Source organism: Sus scrofa, chromosome 5 (assembly GCF_000003025.6).
Source record: "Sus scrofa isolate TJ Tabasco breed Duroc chromosome 5, Sscrofa11.1, whole genome shotgun sequence".
NCBI lineage: Eukaryota > Metazoa > Chordata > Mammalia > Artiodactyla > Suidae > Sus > Sus scrofa.
Window position 1 is genome coordinate 91,855,064 of NC_010447.5, and position 18,451 is coordinate 91,873,514.

The following is an 18,451-nucleotide window of genomic DNA, read 5'->3' on the forward strand; positions in this document are numbered from 1 at the left end:
TAGATTAAAAAAAAAAACAAAGGAAGCACTTACATGTTTGTGTAAATACATACATAATAACTTAAGTCAGTATCAAATGTTATCATGATTATATATCATTTTGACTAAACAAAAACCCATTAATTTTGATTTGGCTTGCAGATATTTATTTACTATATAGACTTATTCATTTTGACTTAAGTTAATAAAAGACTGAGATTTAAAAATAAGTAAATTGAAATAACGGCAAATTCATTAAAATTCAGTGATATAATATTTCAGTAAGTACTACACCAAATAACCAAGATCAAAGAACCATTGTTTGTAAGAGAGAAATCAGAGGGACAGAGAAACCAAAAATGTGCATTTATTTTTTTCTAATGTCAATGATATGTGCTAGATAAATCAATACCCAAAATATTAAAAATTCTTCCATCAATATAATAAGGAAATGGATAAGAAAATAAAAATTGTAAAGGTCTATATTAGGGCAAGTTATAATAGCAGCTGTAACAAACAACTAAAAATCCCAATGGCTTAACACAATAAAAATTTATATCTTGCTGACATGACTACCCAAAGCAGGTCAACAGCTTTACTATCTTCCAAGCAATTATTCAGGGATTCAAACATCTTTCATGCTAGGACTTCACCATTCTAACCTTTGGACTTCAAGGTCACAGTGGATCTTCTGCTGACAGATTGACAGCAAAGAAAGTGTAGAAAAAAGTATACTTACTTTTCAATGATTTCGACCAGATGTTGCACATACCTTTCTCTCCCCATCAATTGGCCAGAACTAGCCACATGACCCGATCTAGATTCAAAGGAAGTAGGAGATGTATTTTAGCTGAATGCCCAGGAGGAAAAGGAAACAATGTGGTGAATATATAACATTGTCTCAGCCGTTGTGCTTAAACAGGCTAGAGTTACATGCTATATAATACTTCTCAGAGAAAATTATAACAAATGCTGGTTGAATTTTACAATCTACCTACATCAGTGTTACACGATATTTTTCGTACTTGTCAATTTCAGGGAAAGACTGATTGGCTGCCACGTGCTCCCACAGGGCAACACGCCCTTGGTAGGGTCTTCCACCTTCAGATTCAGCACCTAACTAACATAATCAGTCATGGTCAGATCTGATTGTAGGTTGCTAAGTAACACCAAGAAAAAAAGTTGTGTGAGGCTTAAAATATGCACAAGAAAGTCCATTTATGAATTTATAATGTGAAGTCATTTCCAGGGATGACAACACTCACTTTTCCTATCCAGTGCTCCTCTTTCTCAGAAGATGTTTAAGGAGCTAGATTTCAGTAGATATTTTTTTGGGGGGGAGTGAGTATAAAATCAGTAAGTATTAAGGAAGTTGTGCAGCTCTGTGGCAGATTCAAGTTCTGGTCTCATTACATATAAGCTGTGTGACCTCAGGCAGTTTATTTAGCCCTCCCTCCTTTTATCCTCAGTTTACAAATCTATGAAATGTGCACCATTATTGAACCTTCTACAAAGGGTTGTTCACAGAATCACCTGCAAGTCGATGGAAAGAGCAAGACATCTCTCATCTATTGTGCATTCAATCCATGCCAGTTATTTTTGTCTATCCCATGATGATATCCAATGAATCCTCTCTTCTCCATGTTGGAGATGATATCTTATTGACTATTGTTAATGTCCAACAAATTTAATACTACTCTCCTCCAACCAATGCTGGCTGCAATAACAAACTTCAGTATTCTTTTTCTTTCTTTAACTGTATGGTCATCACTAATGAATCAAGAAGCTGCTCCTTTTATCAGAAAGGGACAGTCTCTTCTTGCTGTGCATTTTTAAGATCAGTTATATATCATAAGAACAATATAAAGTAATTTCAATTTCTCATTGTGACCCTACCCTTGACTCACTTTTACTAAAGTTTGCATTATTTTTTCTATTCCAATAGAGACAATTGTATTTTCATTCTTGGATGAATATCAATGAAGCACCAAGGATCTTTATACACACACACCACACACACACACACACACACACTTTTACATTCTCTTTCTTCAGGCCTTTATTGCACTGTCCTGTTTCTCAAATGCAAGTACAGGCAAAGAAAAGATTAATAAGATTTTCATCTCTACCTAAATTGAGGTGTAAAATTATAAAGAATGCAGTTGAGATAAGAGGATATGAAGAAAGATCAGGGAAAGGTTCAAGATTGGTTAATTGATCTCTCAGAGTTAACAGGTTCTCAGACAGAGTCATTACATTCCTCAAATTCAGGGAGCATCATTTACACAGAGTACCAAATGAACAGTGGTTTTTGGACTAGTGCAATGGAGTAGCTCTGACTCTGTGTGTATGATACCATCTTTCCCTCAAATATATAACCAAAACCCTTAGATCAACAGTAGATTCAAAACCAGCATCAGTGAGTGAATTCAAAGCACATCTCCTTTGTTTCCTTTTACACCATGTCTGCACCTACAATGAATGAAGTCTTTTTGCAGATGTAGAGATATCTGAGTCATAACTACCACAATCTCTTGCTCTCTTGTGCACTTTTAGTAGGTTGAAATATTTTGTTAAGCCTTTTCTTTAAATTGTTATTTCCCACAACACAATTTTTTTTTCCCCACTGTACAGCACCGGGACCCAGTTACACATCCCATTGTCATGCTCTGTTGTAAGCATCTAGACATAGTTCTCAGTCCTACACAGCAGGATCTCATTGTTAATCCATTCCAAAAGCAATAGTTTGCATCCGCTAACCCCAAGCTCCCAATCCATCTCACCCCTCCCACTTCCCTCGCGCAACCACAAGTCTATTCTCCAAGTCCAGGATTTTCTTTTCCGTGGAAAGGTTCATTTGTGCTGTATATTAGATACCAGATATGAATGATATCATATGGTATTTGTCTTTCTCCTTCTGACAAAACTACCATGAGATACCACTTCACACCAGTCAGAATGGCCATCATTAGTAAGTCCACAAATAGCAAATGCTGGAGGGGTGTGGAGAAAAGAGAACCCTCCTGCACTGTTGGTAGGAATGTAAGCTGGTACAACTACTATGGAGAACGGTATGGAAGTAACTTAGAAATCTATACATAGAACTAATTTACGACCCAGCAATCCCACTCTTGGGCATACATCCGGACAAAACTTTCCCTAAAAAAGACACATGCTCCCGCATGTTCATTGCAGCTCTATTCACAATAGCCAAGACATGGAAACAACCCAAGTGTCCATGGCAGGTGATTGGATTATGAAGATGTGGTATATATACACAATGGAATACTACTCTGCCATAAAAAATAAATCTTTAAAGTATTAAAAATTGCCAGTGTTTGCCTTTAATAATTCAATAGGATTTATCAGGAGGCCTAATAATTGCTAGGCACATTGGGAACATAATGGCTTTTTTAAAAAATAAGGAGATATATATTAACCCTCATCAGAAAATATAGTCAAATATTTACATGTACAACATAAAACTTGGTACCAGTTATCTTGTGCTGTGTAACAAACAATATCAAATTTGAGCGGCTTAAAACAAACGTTTACTTGGCTCACAATTCTACAGTTCAGCAATTTGGGCTGTGCTGTGCTTCTACTTTGCACTGGGCTCCCTCACAGTTTCTCCAGCTACTGGGTTGGTTCAGGACTGTCTGGTCTAGGTTGGTCTCAACTTAAATGACCCTTCTCTACCCATGAACTCTCCAATCTTCCAACAAGCAGATGCCATCTTGTTCATGTAATAACTGGCAGATTTTCTAGACAGCAAATGAAATCATGCCCTCAACACCATCACATCAATGCATTCTGTTGACTAAAAAAAATCAGAGGGCCATCTAAATTCAAAATTCAAGGAATGAGAAATTAACCTCTACTTCTTGATAGTAAGAGTTGAAACATTATGCTGCCAACAATCTAAGGAAGGGAATAACTCCAAAATCACCCCCCCCCAAACTACCACAAATTCAGTGGCGGATACAGCAACAGAGGTACACAAAACTCTGAGAGCCAGTAGACGTGTTTGTCTAAGTCATGTAGATCATGAGATAATTCCTTGAGGAAGTAAGACTTGAACTAGATATGAGAGACAAATAAGAAGTTAATTACAAGGAAACATGGGGAGGTGCTGGATATCTCTATTATTTTGACTGTGGTGATGGCATTGCAGATATGTGCCTATGTCCAAACTCATCAAATTGTACACATTAAATAAGTGAAGTTCTTTGTATATCAATATACTTTCAATAAAACTGTTAAAAATAAAATAATGGAAAAAGACATGAGGAGTGGTGGAGGTTTCAAGCAGAATGACTAGTGCAAATGTCCTATAGAAGAAGGAGCATGGAGTGTATAAGAAACTGAAGACAGTCGGTGCAGCAAAAGAGCACAATTGGCAGGAGATGGAGGAAGGGGACCTTGGAAGGGCCAGCCATGCAGGGCTCTGTGAGTCAAAGAGTTTTACATTTATTATAATAATAATAGGAGACATTTTCCTGGCATGTAACATGTCTGACATTATTCCAGGTGCTTTACACATATTAACATTTTCATCCTAATGCAGCAGTACTATCCATATTAGGATTTATAAATAGAGAAACTGAAGTTAAGGGAGATAAGGTAACCTGCCCAAGATCTCACAGGAAGCTAGCTTCAAATGCATCTATTCTGGATCCTTCCTTGTGATCATTGCGTTATGGTGCTTCAGCAAAGCCATTGTTCTGGTGGTTATCAAGAGCAATAAAAAGCCACTGAAGGATTTTAAACAGGGCTGGGCATGATCAATTTTGTATTTTTAAGAGTTTATTCTCCCTGCAGGGTGAATACAGAGTAAAGGTGATCACAACTTCCTGTAAATAGACTGTTAGTGTATTTCAGACACGAGAACACAGCAACCTAGATAGCGGTGATGATAACATACAAGGAGGAAAAAGAATGGTATTGACAAATGTTCAGAAAATATTAGTGACAGGTAACGTGGAGAGTTAATCTTAAGCATGAGAGACATTCGCTCTCATTGCTTAGATGATTATAAAGACTGCGATCCTTCCATATTTAGACATTTCATTCATGAAGGTAGGAATCAATCCGAGTAACTTTGACTTCTTTCATAACAGTCTTTCCACCACACATACATTTTCATCGAGCAGATTCAGTGCAGAGATGAAAAAATATTAAAATACGAGGAAACAAAAAATATTTAAAAATATTAAAACCTGAGGAAACAAAATACATTAAGTTGTATTAATTCAAACACAATGCTTAACAGCAGCAAATGGTTTGTGACTGTTCTGAACAGGTGTGATCCACATGTGCAGCAAGAAGTCTCTGTGAAGGGATTCAGTGGCAAATGAGGCAGGAAGAAGAGTGACTATGGTTTCTGAATCTACCAATTTATCACATTTTTACCTTGAAGTTAAGACAAAATTAAATGGGCTTAACGGTATCACTATGGTGGCATAGATCAATTAGATGGCCTTTTTTTGCGAAGGGACAGACGGATGTGAGTAAAATGATTTCTAAGCAAATGTTATGGTCATGCAAATGGTGCTGAGTACTTGCAGAGAAAGAGCCTTCTAAGGGAACTCTGCTGATGGCTGGAGGATGAAAATCTCACATCTAATGCAATATTAGTCATGACAGTATAGGTATTGCCAATAAAAGTCTGAGCATACATATTCTGGTACAAGAAACATAACTGAACCACTTGCTGCCGAGAATCCTATGTTCTCTCGGGAGCAGAAACTTGGTCTCAGACACCTGAGGGTCATTTCAGTCTTCTTCTCCCTGCGATTGCTTGGAGGTCCTGGGTTACTTATGCGGAGTCAAGGGCATGCTGGGTGTGATGGTGAGGCATCTCTCCAGTCTGACCTCTGCTGAGACATCACTCAACCCAGGTCACTGTCTGTGGGGTAGGCACTTGTCATCTCTCGTAGAAATTTACCTCTTTCATGGACATGGAAGGTGCTTCCACATAAAACCTACCGTGGCGCGGATTATCTACAAGTCCAAGGCCAGTGAACCAGAGAATGGAAGAGACAACCAATCAACTCAGAGATGTACCCTGCTGGTACTAGGTCAAGAAGATAAGCAAGGGCAGTAATGAGTAAGCTCAAGGTCATGTGTGAGAGTGACCTTGTGTTGTGTTTTTAGACTTGAGGGAGATATAATGAACGGACTAAAAAATCAACCCAGTAGGGAGCAAGACACAGGAAAACAAGGCAGCAAGAGGGGAAAAAGTAGAGAAAAACTCCAAAAGAATGAATGTTTACACCAGAGCCTCAGTTATATTGGCCTTTGAGTGGCACCGATTGTAGCCTGAGAAAGGAGGGGGGCAGGGATATCTCCTGGCCATTGGTGTGAATTCTGCAATTTAGGTTTCTGCCACCTGAGCACAAACATCTACTGCGTGGAGAACCAGGTGGCACACGACCCGGGCCCCACTTCTCTGTAGGCCTGGCCTCACATCTTCACATCCCAGTAAGAAAACTGCTAAAGAGGAAAAGACAGACGCCTACATCACTTCTGTTCCACGGTGCGACGAGATGTGGCTGCAATGCAAAAGGCTCTCCAGGCGACAGCGCTTTGAGGTTCCGGTTCTGCAATTTCGCTGAACTGCAAAGGCCTTCCTTTTCCTTGGTCTTAAATGTTGTTCGACATTCACGTTTTACTAGCAAGTGAGGCGGAACAAAACAGTTTTTGATAAACACAAAAGCTGTTTTGCCTCATTACAGTGAATGACAAGCGCGATCCTACAGCTTCGCATCCAATCAGTGGAAAAACAATTATCCGTAAAAAGTATGTGCAAACATTTTTCCTACAAAGCTAAAGATTCAAGGCAACGTGTCTGGAATGTGTCTCTCCCTTTAGGCTGCCTCCATTCCATGAAACATCTGTCTCAATTTCCGCTCTTCCTGGAGCCTCCTTTTGGTCTCTCTGCAAATCCATTCTTCTGAATCTGCCTCTTTCTGACCCTGAAGATGGAAACCGTATGTTTCTGTTTGAGGAGGTGTGCCCAGTCTCCGCAAGCAGAGATTTCTGTACAGTTTTATAATATCTTCATGTACGGCTTCCTAATGCACCAAATATTTTGCTTTAGGTTTGTGTTCACACAAAGGCTTTAAATGCATTAAAATAAGCATGAATATGTTCATTGATTTTTTTTTCTCAGCAAAATCTCTAAAATTAAGCATAGAGTAGCAAATTGGATCTATTTCGACAAGTAAAATGTTTTATTATATTCAATAAGCACTTGATTATCTATTGTGCTATAGCCATGAGGTGCAAAGATAAAAGATATACCTCAAAGTGTACCCTCGAGGAGGCTGGACTGGCAGAAAACGGATGGAACCTATAGCACACAATGTAGGAATGGCTGACAATGGAGAAAGTACAGAGACACAGCGGGCGATCACAGCTCAGAAATGTAAACTGACCAAGTGTAGTGTTTCTTTAAAAGGAGCATTTTCATTTGTAAAGCAATGTATTCAACTGTACTCAAGGGTCATGATTTCATAAGTCTATCCTAAAATCTTATGGTTATCCAAAACATCTTCTAAAATATTCAGAAAATATCTGGCCCAATTGTGTCCTTATTTTGCACAGGAAAGGCACAGCTTGTACATCATGTTGACATTAAGTTAGAAAGTAATTTGTGTGTTGTTTGAGAGTGGAAAGAGTCAAGAACAAATGAAGGGGAGAAAGGGGGAACTGGGGATTTCTGGGATGCCATGAGGAAACCGGGCCCCAAAGAGTGGTTCCTACACATAGACAGCAGATTTGAGCGCATTTCCTGCCCGAGGTTACAAGATCCTGAGGGTGGCAGGCCTAGGGAGGTAAGCATTTACTAAGGGCTACAAAGGAAAAGATACTGAGATGAGGGAAGGAAGTTGAGTAAGGGGTTGTTCTAAACATGCTATGCTTAAAAGCTATAATTCATTACATAGATATGCAAGGATGAAAAGAAAAGCCAGTGTAATTTAAAATAAAATCCCTGAAAAAAACCTTTGCAGGTTTTTTTTTTTTTTCAATTTTATAAAAATGCCTCCTGGAGTTCCCATAGTGGCTCAATGGTTAACGAATCCGACTAGGAAACATGAGGTTGCGGGTTCGATCCCTGGCCTCACCCAGTGGGTTGAGGATCCGGCGTGGCCGTGAACTGTGGTGTAGGTCGCAGACACGGCTCGGATCTGGCGTTGCTGTGACTCTGGTGTAGACCAGCAGCTATAGCTCCAACTGGACCCCTAGCCTGGGAACCTCCATATGCAGCAGGTGTGGCCCTAAAAAGACAAAAAGACAAAAAAAAAAAAGCCTATTGAGAAACCCCTAAAAAGGTCAATTTTAACATACCCAAATATCATGGCTAATACCGATTACACAAATAATAGTGAAAATATGTGAGAAATGGCATTTCATAATTAAATTGTGTAGTTTTCATGTCTCCATATATTTTCTTTTAGTATAAAGGATACTTTTCCCTAAAAATACAATTGGAGGAAGTGGAAGTCATTGTCAAGGAACAGAATATTTTAATCTAGAAAACCAAGGATGAAAAGGGCTTCAAAAGGCATATCAATTTCTTATTGGTTGTTGTCTTCAGGGAGAGTAGAATTAGGGCTGCAGGGTGAAGGGGACTTTTGGATTGTATGCTGTTCACTTTTAATTTGAATCTTTCACAACAATAACGCATTCTTGCAATGCTAAGTATTTAGAAAACACTGAAGGAAGTTATTTTTAAACCTATCAAATAAACAAGGGTGTTTAAAAGAGCAAAGAAGACCAAAAGGGGGGTAGGGGTGGGGATTGGAAACCTCTGCTAAGATTTGAGGAACAAAATTACTTAAAAACTGTTAACAGTAACTAGAAATGATTGAGCCTTCCCAGGCAAGCAGACTTCACATGTGTTCAACTTCAGAACACCAGCGACCTCTGGTGGCAAAGATGGATGCATTTTAAATTTGTGTCTGCCACTGAACGTGATAGAAGGTTGCCTGATGAAATCCCGCTTCTTTTTCAGATCGATGTTGCGACAGTGATGCCTTCTGGAAACAGAGAGCTCCTCACCCCGCCCCCACAGCCAGAGGAGGCTGAAGAGGAGGAGGAGGAGTCCACCCCCAGATTAATCGACGGCTCCTCCCCACAGGAGCCTGAATTCACTGGGGTTCTGGGCCCACACACCAATGAAGGTCAGGTCCATCAAAGCTGAACTGTAATGCAGTCCACTTGTTCTTTCCTCAAAACTGCCAAGAATCCTTGCAACCCAAGGACCACGCTTTGCAATAGGCAAGGCTTGAAGCAGGAGGTTTTGTATTAAAATATAAAGCAATTTTTAGAATTCAGCTGTGGCATGATGGAAATGATCAAATCACCAAAGATTTGGGGTGAAGATACTTGTCTGCTCTCATTACTTTGTGGTGGAATGCATTTTGAGAACAAGGAGACCCTATTAATAAGATCAGAATCCCATGTCTGAGAGATCAGGCCACAGCACTTCTAGGTGATAAAGTGATGATGGATTAGGATGGTAACAGTAACAATACTTTACATGGATGGAGCCCACGCTGCCCGTGGGCCATAATGCTCAGCACTGCGCATGATCTCATCTGACTATTAGAACCTCCCTGTGAAGGTAGTAGTAGTATTTTCTTCGTTACTCAAGGAAACTAGCCCAGAAAGGGTAGGAACTTTCCAGAGATCACGTAACTGTTAGTTTCACACACTGGGTGTGAAGCAAGCCTGTTCTGATTCTAATCGGGGCACCTGTTGGAAAACAGGATTCTTTTCACTCAGTCCTAGGATCGGGAAGAGAGGGTTCTGTAACCTTGGACTCCATCGTCTAGGGCCAGAAGGCAGTGTAAACCGGGGCCTGGAAAGAATTCTAGAGCTAAATGTGATTCTATGATTTCTCTATATTTCATGTTAGACTTTGTCAGTGTCAACCCTGAGGGAGTCAAGTGGACACACTCCAGAATACTTTTACACACATGGAGAAGGGCGTGGCGAAGGGGGCCGAAAAAATGAACGGGATTCCCATCATCAAGGTTTAGTTAGTATCTCGGTGTCTCTGTACTCAAAGTTCTGGAAATGAAAGAAAAAAAAAAAAAGCCTATCTTAAAATGACGATTACTTTCACGGATATGTCTGCCTAGTACAAAAAGATGGACATGTAACCAACTTAAGAGACAATAATGTGTTATAGGTAATATCAGAAAAGTCTGTACAGAACACACTGAAAGAACAAAAGAGAGGAAAGAGCATTCAAATTCTGGCTTTGAGACTTGGGATATACAGACTTGGCAAGGCATTCAATATTTTTTTTTTTTTTTGCCCTGGTTTCCTCACCTAAAAAATGGGATAATGAATAATAGAGCTTACCTCATAGCGTTGTTGTAAGGATTAAATGAATGAATGTAGTGCCTGGTCCACTGTAAACATCATCAATGTGAGTTATTCTCATTTTGTTATTTTTAGAAGTGTATCTTTTTTATTTATTCTCAGCAATTTCTTTCTGTGTCCAATACAGTATTGTTAGCTATAGCACTGGGTTGTAAGCAGATCCCTAGAACCGAATTCACTTTACACAACTGAAACTTTATGCCTGTTGAACAACTGTCCATTTTCCCCTCCCCACCAGTCCCTGGTAACCACCAGTCTCCTCTCAACATCTATGAGTTTTTAACTATTTACCCATAAGTAGTGTAAAAAAGTTGTCTTTTATGAAATGCTGTGAATAGGCCAGCCACGCAAGTGTTTTATGTACATTAACTCTTCGAAGAGATAAAACAATACTAAGTATGTAAGAGCTATGTTTATTATCTTCACTTTATAAATATGAAAACGAAAATTCTAACGTACTATAAAAGCTGTTCAAGATCATGCAGGTGGTACCTGGCAGTGCTGGGATGCACACAGAGCCCACTAGATCCTGTCTTTAATGATGACATTCTTTGCACATAGTCAACTTTCTACGGGGCAGTAGAACATGCTACAGACAAACCAGGGAGATACATACACAATGAGAAGGACATGTAAGTACACGTCGGAAAGTACCCAAAATAGGAATGTTAAACATCTCTAGAACATTACTTACTTTTAAGTAATTTCAGGTCCTTCAAAAGTTGACAGATCTGGCATCATTACCTGTCCTTAGGGGCTTTCTGCTGAGCCAGGAACAACAGAAAAGCAGAACAATGTCCAACCTTTTTAAAAGCTTTAGTAAAAATTATGGCTCAACAATGTCATTTTTGAAACAATATTTTTAAAAAAGCTATGACTTAAAAAAAAAAAAAGTTATTTCTAAAGGAGTCTGAGGATAAGTAATGAAGGTAAAATTTTAATTCACATTTTACTTTCCAGAGAAGCATCTCCAGAAATTCTAAATTTCAAATTAAATTTAAATATAAATTAATTGAAGTCAAATAGTTTGGAAATATTTAAAACATTAAAAATAAAAACATTGTTATTCTGAATACCAATTTCTAGAAATAACAGTCTCAAGCCCCATAAAGTAGGCTTGCGTAGAGTGGAAAAACCAGAATTAAATGATAACTGGTGTGAATCTATGTAATTACCCTAAGCGATTATTACTAAATAAGCAGTCATGAATATATAGAAGAATCAAATGCTCTACTTTTTAAAAATGTTGTGATAAGTAGAAAACATTTTCATTTATAATGACTGGAGAAATTGGCAAGTGTTAAATATTTCATAGCTCTCCCTTAAAATTTTTTTCTTAGCTTCCTGTTCCTAAAACAGTTTTCATTCCTGGAGTTGTTACTGTAAATGATTTTTCTATTTAATGACAGTAATAAGACCTTACTACTCAAACCACAAATGGATCCTTCAATAAAAGCAACCAACATGTCCTGATTTTGCCTGGGAGTGAGGCAATCCCAAGAGAGGGGGCTTCCAATGCTAAAACTAGTGAAGTCTCAACCAAATCGGGATGGAGTGATCACTGAGCAATCCTAAGAAAGGTCCTCCATCGCTTTCTTTCCCTCACTTAGGACCATGTCACTCTCTCCACTCATCTCAAGCCTCACAGCCCTGCTCGCCTCCTCCCTTTGCTTCTCAAGTGCATCACAGAGCTTAGCCTCCTACTTCACACAGCAAATGCGGTCTTCCTGCCAGCAGCTCTTTGGTCTTTCTGCTTTCAGACAATTTAAGTACTTCTATATCCATGCATCCTGTTTCCCCCTCATCCTGTTACAACAGAGGAGCTGTCGGCCTCCAACACGTGGGATGCAAATTCTTCCCAGTGTATTTTGAGTCCCATTTCCTGCTGCCCCTTCAGGACTCTTTTCTTCAAAGGTTCCCCCCTTTAGATCACCCCCCTCCTCAGACACCCCACAAACATGTCTTTTATAGTTGTCATCCTCTCTCTTTCCTTGTACTTTACAGCCTGACATCTCAACAGAACTGTCTCTACGTGGTGTACGTTTTCCTTACCTCCCACTTCCGCCTTCAGGGACTGCAATCTGCCTTCCAGACTCATCCTCCACGCTCCTGCTGGAGCCCCTATAAGCACCACATTCACTAATCCAAGAGACACTCTGTAGCCCTTAACTGACATCTCAGCCGCCTGAGATTATTTTCTACTTCCTGCTCCTTCAAACTTTCTCTCCACTTGGCCTCCACAACACTGCCCAATCTACCGTCCTTCTTTCCTTCTGGCCATTGTGCCATTGCTGCTCTATCTCCCTTGGAAGCTCACTGCCCTCTACACGACCAGACACAAACATAAACAGAAAGTGGGAGTTCCTGTCGTGGCACAGTGGAAATGAATCCGACTAGGCACCATGAGGTTGCGGGTTCGATCTCTGGCCTCACTTAGTGGGTTAAGGATCTGGCATTGCCGTGAGCCGTGGTGTACGTCGCAGACATGGTTCAGATCCTGTGACGCAGGCCGGCAGCTACAGCTCCGATTAGACTCCTAGCCTGGGAACCTCCATATGCCACAGGTGCAGCCCTCAAAAAGACAAAAAAGAAAAAAAGAAAGTGAAGGAGAGGTAGAAGTGTGTGCATGTGTATGTGAGAGATATATAGAGAAAAAACAGATTAATAAATGGAGATGTAATCCAGCCTGACAGATAATTCCTGATCTGTTGCCTTTTCTATCATTTACCCCAGCCAACAACCATCCTCTTTCAGGGAGGTAAATCATCTCCTCTCTGCCCACAGGCCGTCCCTTAGTCATTCAGCTTATCTTCAAGCAGAGCGGTATCTTAACATGTGAGTCTGATGAGATAATACCCCTGTCCATCCTGGGATACGGAACAAAACCTGTAACACAGTCCCTTGTGCGTGATGTCCCCACAGTCCAATGCTCTCTGGGCTGGAGTACAGGGACTTGGTACTTGCTGCTTCCTCTGCCTGCATACTCTTCCCCTCATCTGCCTGGTCAAGTCCCACTCTTCTTGCAGATTTCAACTCAATCATCACCTCCTCAGAGAACCATGCCTCTCAGACTGGATCAGATTCTCCTATTTTACGCTCATATGATATTTCGTGACATTGACCAGAGGCGTCACTTTATTTGCGTGGTTAACATTCATCTTTTATAGCGGATCATAAAACAGAACTGTGTCTCTCTGTTCAGACTACTGTTTCACCAGCTGGCACAGTGCCATTACATAGAAAAAAATCCATAAATACATACAGAGTGAATTAATAGGAAAGATTATTACCCTATTTTTTCCTTGATTTTATTTCAGTGGGGTGTTTAAATACTGACTGAAAACCCTAATAAGAGTATTACATGTGGTGCTTTAAATTTGTAAAAACCAAAATCCTAATATTGACATTTAAAAATAGAATGTCTAACAAACATAAAAACAACAACCAGGTAGTATCCACTCAATAGTTCAAAATAAAATTTTAAAACATTAGAAAGAATATACTAATTATTGGGGCAGCCTTAGTTGGTACGTTTGACTTTAATGGTCCATTTGCAGAAAACTATACAAGAAAATGTGAACTATGCCCGAAGAGCCTGGGAGTCTAATCGTGTTTAATAAACATTTGTAATCGCATCATTTGTTAGAAATTGCTTCCATTCCTTACATATAATTATTTGCTTCTGTCTTTTAGACTTTCCAACCTGCCTTCTGTGTACCTGTATAAGTACCACCGTGTACTGTGACGACCATGAACTTGATGCTATTCCTCCTCTGCCCAAGACCACCGCTTATTTCTACTCCCGCTTTAACAGAATTAAAAAGATCAACAAAAGTGATTTTGCAAACCTAAGTATGGATGATGACACTAATATCCTTCTCTTTATTGATTTTTCCTAAAATATTTGCACTATAAAACGCTGGTACTGAAAATGAAACTTGAATATCAAAATATAACATCAATCAGTTACTTATGTATATATTTAAAGGTTTGTTTTGTGATAATAAAAATGATGAATAATTAAGGTTATTATGAAACTATATAGTTGTTGATAGTCTCTAAATAGAAGTCAGGAATAATTACGTTTTATAGGCTAGCCCTCATTATCATGTTATAACAGTAAGAGTAGAGGGTCATTGTTAAATTTACTAGGATCTGGCTTGGCTGAATAGATGTCCATTACAGCACAATTGCTTTATGATTGATGAATGCAAGCCTAAATTCTGACTTTATAATTTTTGCCAAAGTCCAAGAATTTTGGTACTTGTCTTCCTAAAGTGTTTCGATCACTGGAAAATTTCTTTTTAATGCCTTTATATTTTAATGTGAATTCCTTTATAAACTATTAAAAAGCACAACAATCTGTCATCACTGAAAAAAATATTTTAAATAGTAAAAGCCAGAGAAAGTTTATGAAGATCATAGGGAAAAGAGCAGTTATTTTAAATATAAGGTGCCAGTTGGTTTTTTTGGGGGTTTTTTTGTTTGTTTGTTTTTTTCTAAAGTTACACTTTCTTATAAGTGCATAATTATGAATAGTGTTTGGAGCAAACCATTAAATTTTTATAAAGTTGTTAGAAATAATTGTTTCATTAGCTGTTGCTAATTAAAGTCATATATATTTGCTTATATGTGGGAAAATTTATATTCATATTTTTATGTGAGCAAAACGTATTCAAGACTATGTAACTACTTCCCCCATTTTTTCTTCCAGATGATCTAAGAAGGATTGATCTGACATCAAATTTAATATCCGAGATTGATGAAGATGCATTCCGAAAACTGCCTCAACTCCAAGAGCTTGTTCTTCGTGACAACAAGATAAGGCAGCTCCCAGAATTGCCAACCACTTTGACATTTATTGATATTAGCAACAATAGACTTGGAAGGAAAGGAATAAAGCAAGAAGCATTTAAAGTGAGTTTTAGGCTTTAAAGACTTTCATCTGTATATCTCCCTTGCTATCAATGACTAGGCTGTTTATTTCCACAAGGGAATTCAATTTGATGAGACGTTTAACTCCTAAAATAAACTTTACGACACTACCCATTACATGAGTGACGGTGTGTCATGGGTCATCCTGTGATGTTTGGCTAGAGGAGACCTTTTATCATCTAAACTTATTCTGACTTGCTAGGCTGCCCTTTTCCTGGTACTTGGGCTGGAGAGAGCAGGGTTTCGTTGAGAAATTCTCATTTCTCCGTTCCTATAGCATGAAGGAAATTCTTGCTGATGTCTTGCCCAAATCCTCAAAATCTTACTGTGGAATGTCTTATGTGGGAAATCGTTGCCTTGCTTAAATTGAGACAGAGATTCTTCCCAAAGCAAACTTCTTCCTACAGATTAAAAAAACATATTTCATGGGCATTGAGAGATATTTGCTTGCTATCAGTTCTTCCAGAACTCATCTGAATTGCCCATAACATAGAAAACTAATTTGCTTCAGCTTTACAAAATAAGACCTGAACGGGAATGTGTTATTTTATGAATTGTATGGACAGGGGATGAAAACTACAACTGCACGTTCCTAATTCCTATTGAGTCCCTGCATTTGGAATGTTTACAGGATATGTATGATCTGCGTCATCTCTACCTCACGGATAACAACTTGGACCACATCCCTCTGCCTCTTCCAGAAAATCTACGGGCCCTTCACCTCCAGGTACGCGTCTCCTAGTAAGTTATGGCCAACACCTCCATGGAACAAAAGCAAACAGGAGGAAGGTGGGGTGCAAAAAGCTTTTTATAATGGATGGCCTGTTGACACACTGTGACAGTTTTTCTTTTTTCCTCTTACTCATCCTCTCTCAATCCAAGTGCAAGGTATTGTGCATCATGATTCTTTCTATACTGATTTATTTATGACAACTGTCATCTTTATTTTCATTCTATGCCAAATCATAATGCAGCTTCTTGGCAAAAAAAAAAAAAAGCTTCTTTTAAAAAAAAAGAAAGCTTTATCTGCTGAAGAAATGTGTAAAGATTAGGAATGGAAGAAAAAAGAGGGAAAGAGAAATCTACTTGATTTCAAACTTTTAGGGGGAAAATGTCAGTTTTAGCTCTTGCTTTTAGGTTTTATATATTGAATTAAATTCAACCCTAGGGCATTCCTATCTGCTGAGAGATGAGAAACTTCTATTTCACCGGATTAAGAAAATGCATTTTTTTCTAAGCCAACATATTCGAAAGTTTGCATTATTTTAAACTCCATTAACCTATATTTTATCTTGGAAGTAATGAGTGAAAATATATTTTCAAAATGTTATGATCTAAATCTTTTCTAAATATGTTTCATTTAAATATATTAAAGTCTGATTAATTGAAACAAACATTTTGGGTTGTTGAAACAAAGAAGATTACTTCTTATTTTGGATCTAACTTTTGGTCTACATCTATAATCAATTTTTTGTAATAATTTCAGCTGTTCTGTGGAATGAATCTGTAGAGAATACAACCATTGTGCGCTCAAAGACACAATATCATGGTGTAATATTACAATCTCTTGGCAGAAAAACTAAAAACCACCACAAGAAGTGACTTTGCTATGTGAGAGACAGGCTTTGATTCCGATGTTTTTCTCTATTTACCTCTATGTCTTTTCTTTCACTTCTATTCATATCTTTCCATATTTGGGGTTTTATTTATTTATTTATTTATTTATTTATTTATGTCTTTTTAGGGCCACACCCACGGCCTATGGAGGTTCCCAGGCTAGGGGTCTAATCGGAGCTGTAGCTGCCGGCCTACACCACAGCCACAGCAACGCCAGATCAGAGCCGCGTCTGTGACCTGACCGACACCACAGCTCACAGCAATGCGGATCCTTAACCCACTGAGCGAGGCCAGGGATCGAAGCCGCCACCTTATAGTTCCTAGTCGGATTTGTTTCCACAGCACCTCGAAAGGAACTCCTGGGGGTGGTTTTTTGTGTCTATCTGTGTATGAATCTTGGATATGTTTCTCTGTTTGTTTGTTTGTTTTCTTTTTTGGCTATCCCGCTTCATATGGAGTTCCCAGGCCAGGGATCAGATCTGAGCTTCGTTGTAACCTAAGCCACACCTTCAGTAAGGCTGGATCCCTAACCCTGTGCCGGGCTGGGGATCAAACCCAAACCCATGTCCTAGCACTCCCAAGAGGGAGCCACAGCAGGAACTTTGGATACCTGTCACTTTTGAGCTTTTCTGGCTGTGTTAATTTCCTTGATGTATATGTCTTTTCTAGCCTTCATCCTGTTTCTGGATGACCCTCTCTTGGTCTCTCTTTTTCTGGTGGTGAATTTCTATGTATGTGAAAATTTCTCGCCTTGTTTAGGATTGGAAGGAGGATTTTCAAGGGACTCAAGGAAATTTTGGATTTTTTTTTTCAATCCTGAATTAAATGTTATTACTATTGTCTTGGTGTATTGACTCAACAGAGTAACCAGGTCTCTGATGTCATATTTAAACATAATGTGGCTGCATATACAGTATAAGATTTTTTTGAAGTAATTGGCTTTACATTCCCTATTCTAAGAGTTAAAAAGGCATTAAGTGCACCTTTAAAAACATTTCTCTTTCACAATCACAAACTTCACCAATATCCCCCACAAAACTATTTTTAATTTACATTGTATTGACTTTACATTTATTTTTAATGCTCACATAAAAATCTCCTTTTTGATAAATTGAAAAATGTTTTCCAATATATGGTATAGTAATACAGTTCTGGCAAAAGCAGATTCCCTGAGCTGAAATTCTACTTGATGCTATTTAATGACTAGACACGTATCTCAACCTCCCTGCATCTCAGTTTTAGTTTATAAAGTGGTACTGCATTTACTGATGCATGATCAGTACTTAAAAATGAGGTACAATAATTATTAACAATATGTATCTATTACCTATCAAAGGGCAAATGCACTAAATCTGTAAATTCCTCATGACACTCTGTAATAATACAGAGTCAATCCGTCAGGAAGATGTAATGCTTATAAACATATATGCACCTAACAGCAAAGCCCCCAAATTTTTAAGAATACACTGTCAGAACTGAATGGAGAAATAGATTCAGCAGTAATAGCTGGATTCCTCAATAC

At 38.6% G+C, this 18,451-nt stretch overlaps 1 protein-coding gene across 2 annotated transcripts in view; it reads left to right on the top strand.

Moving 5' to 3' along the window:
• EPYC (epiphycan) overlaps positions 1–18,451 on the top strand; it is a 40,108-nt gene that overhangs the window by 17,392 nt on the left and 4,265 nt on the right. The window contains exons 1-5 of one of the 2 annotated variants that reach the window (XM_021093029.1): positions 7,303–7,817; positions 8,999–9,167; positions 14,071–14,229; positions 15,092–15,294; positions 15,944–16,039. In XM_021093029.1, the coding sequence (XP_020948688.1) occupies positions 7,713–7,817; positions 8,999–9,167; positions 14,071–14,229; positions 15,092–15,294; positions 15,944–16,039 (732 nt within the window). In that variant the 5' untranslated portion in view covers positions 7,303–7,712. Of the gene's footprint in view, positions 1–7,302; positions 7,818–8,998; positions 9,168–14,070; positions 14,230–15,091; positions 15,295–15,943; positions 16,040–18,451 lie in introns of those variants that run through there. The other variant, XM_021093030.1, reaches the window with a different exon arrangement.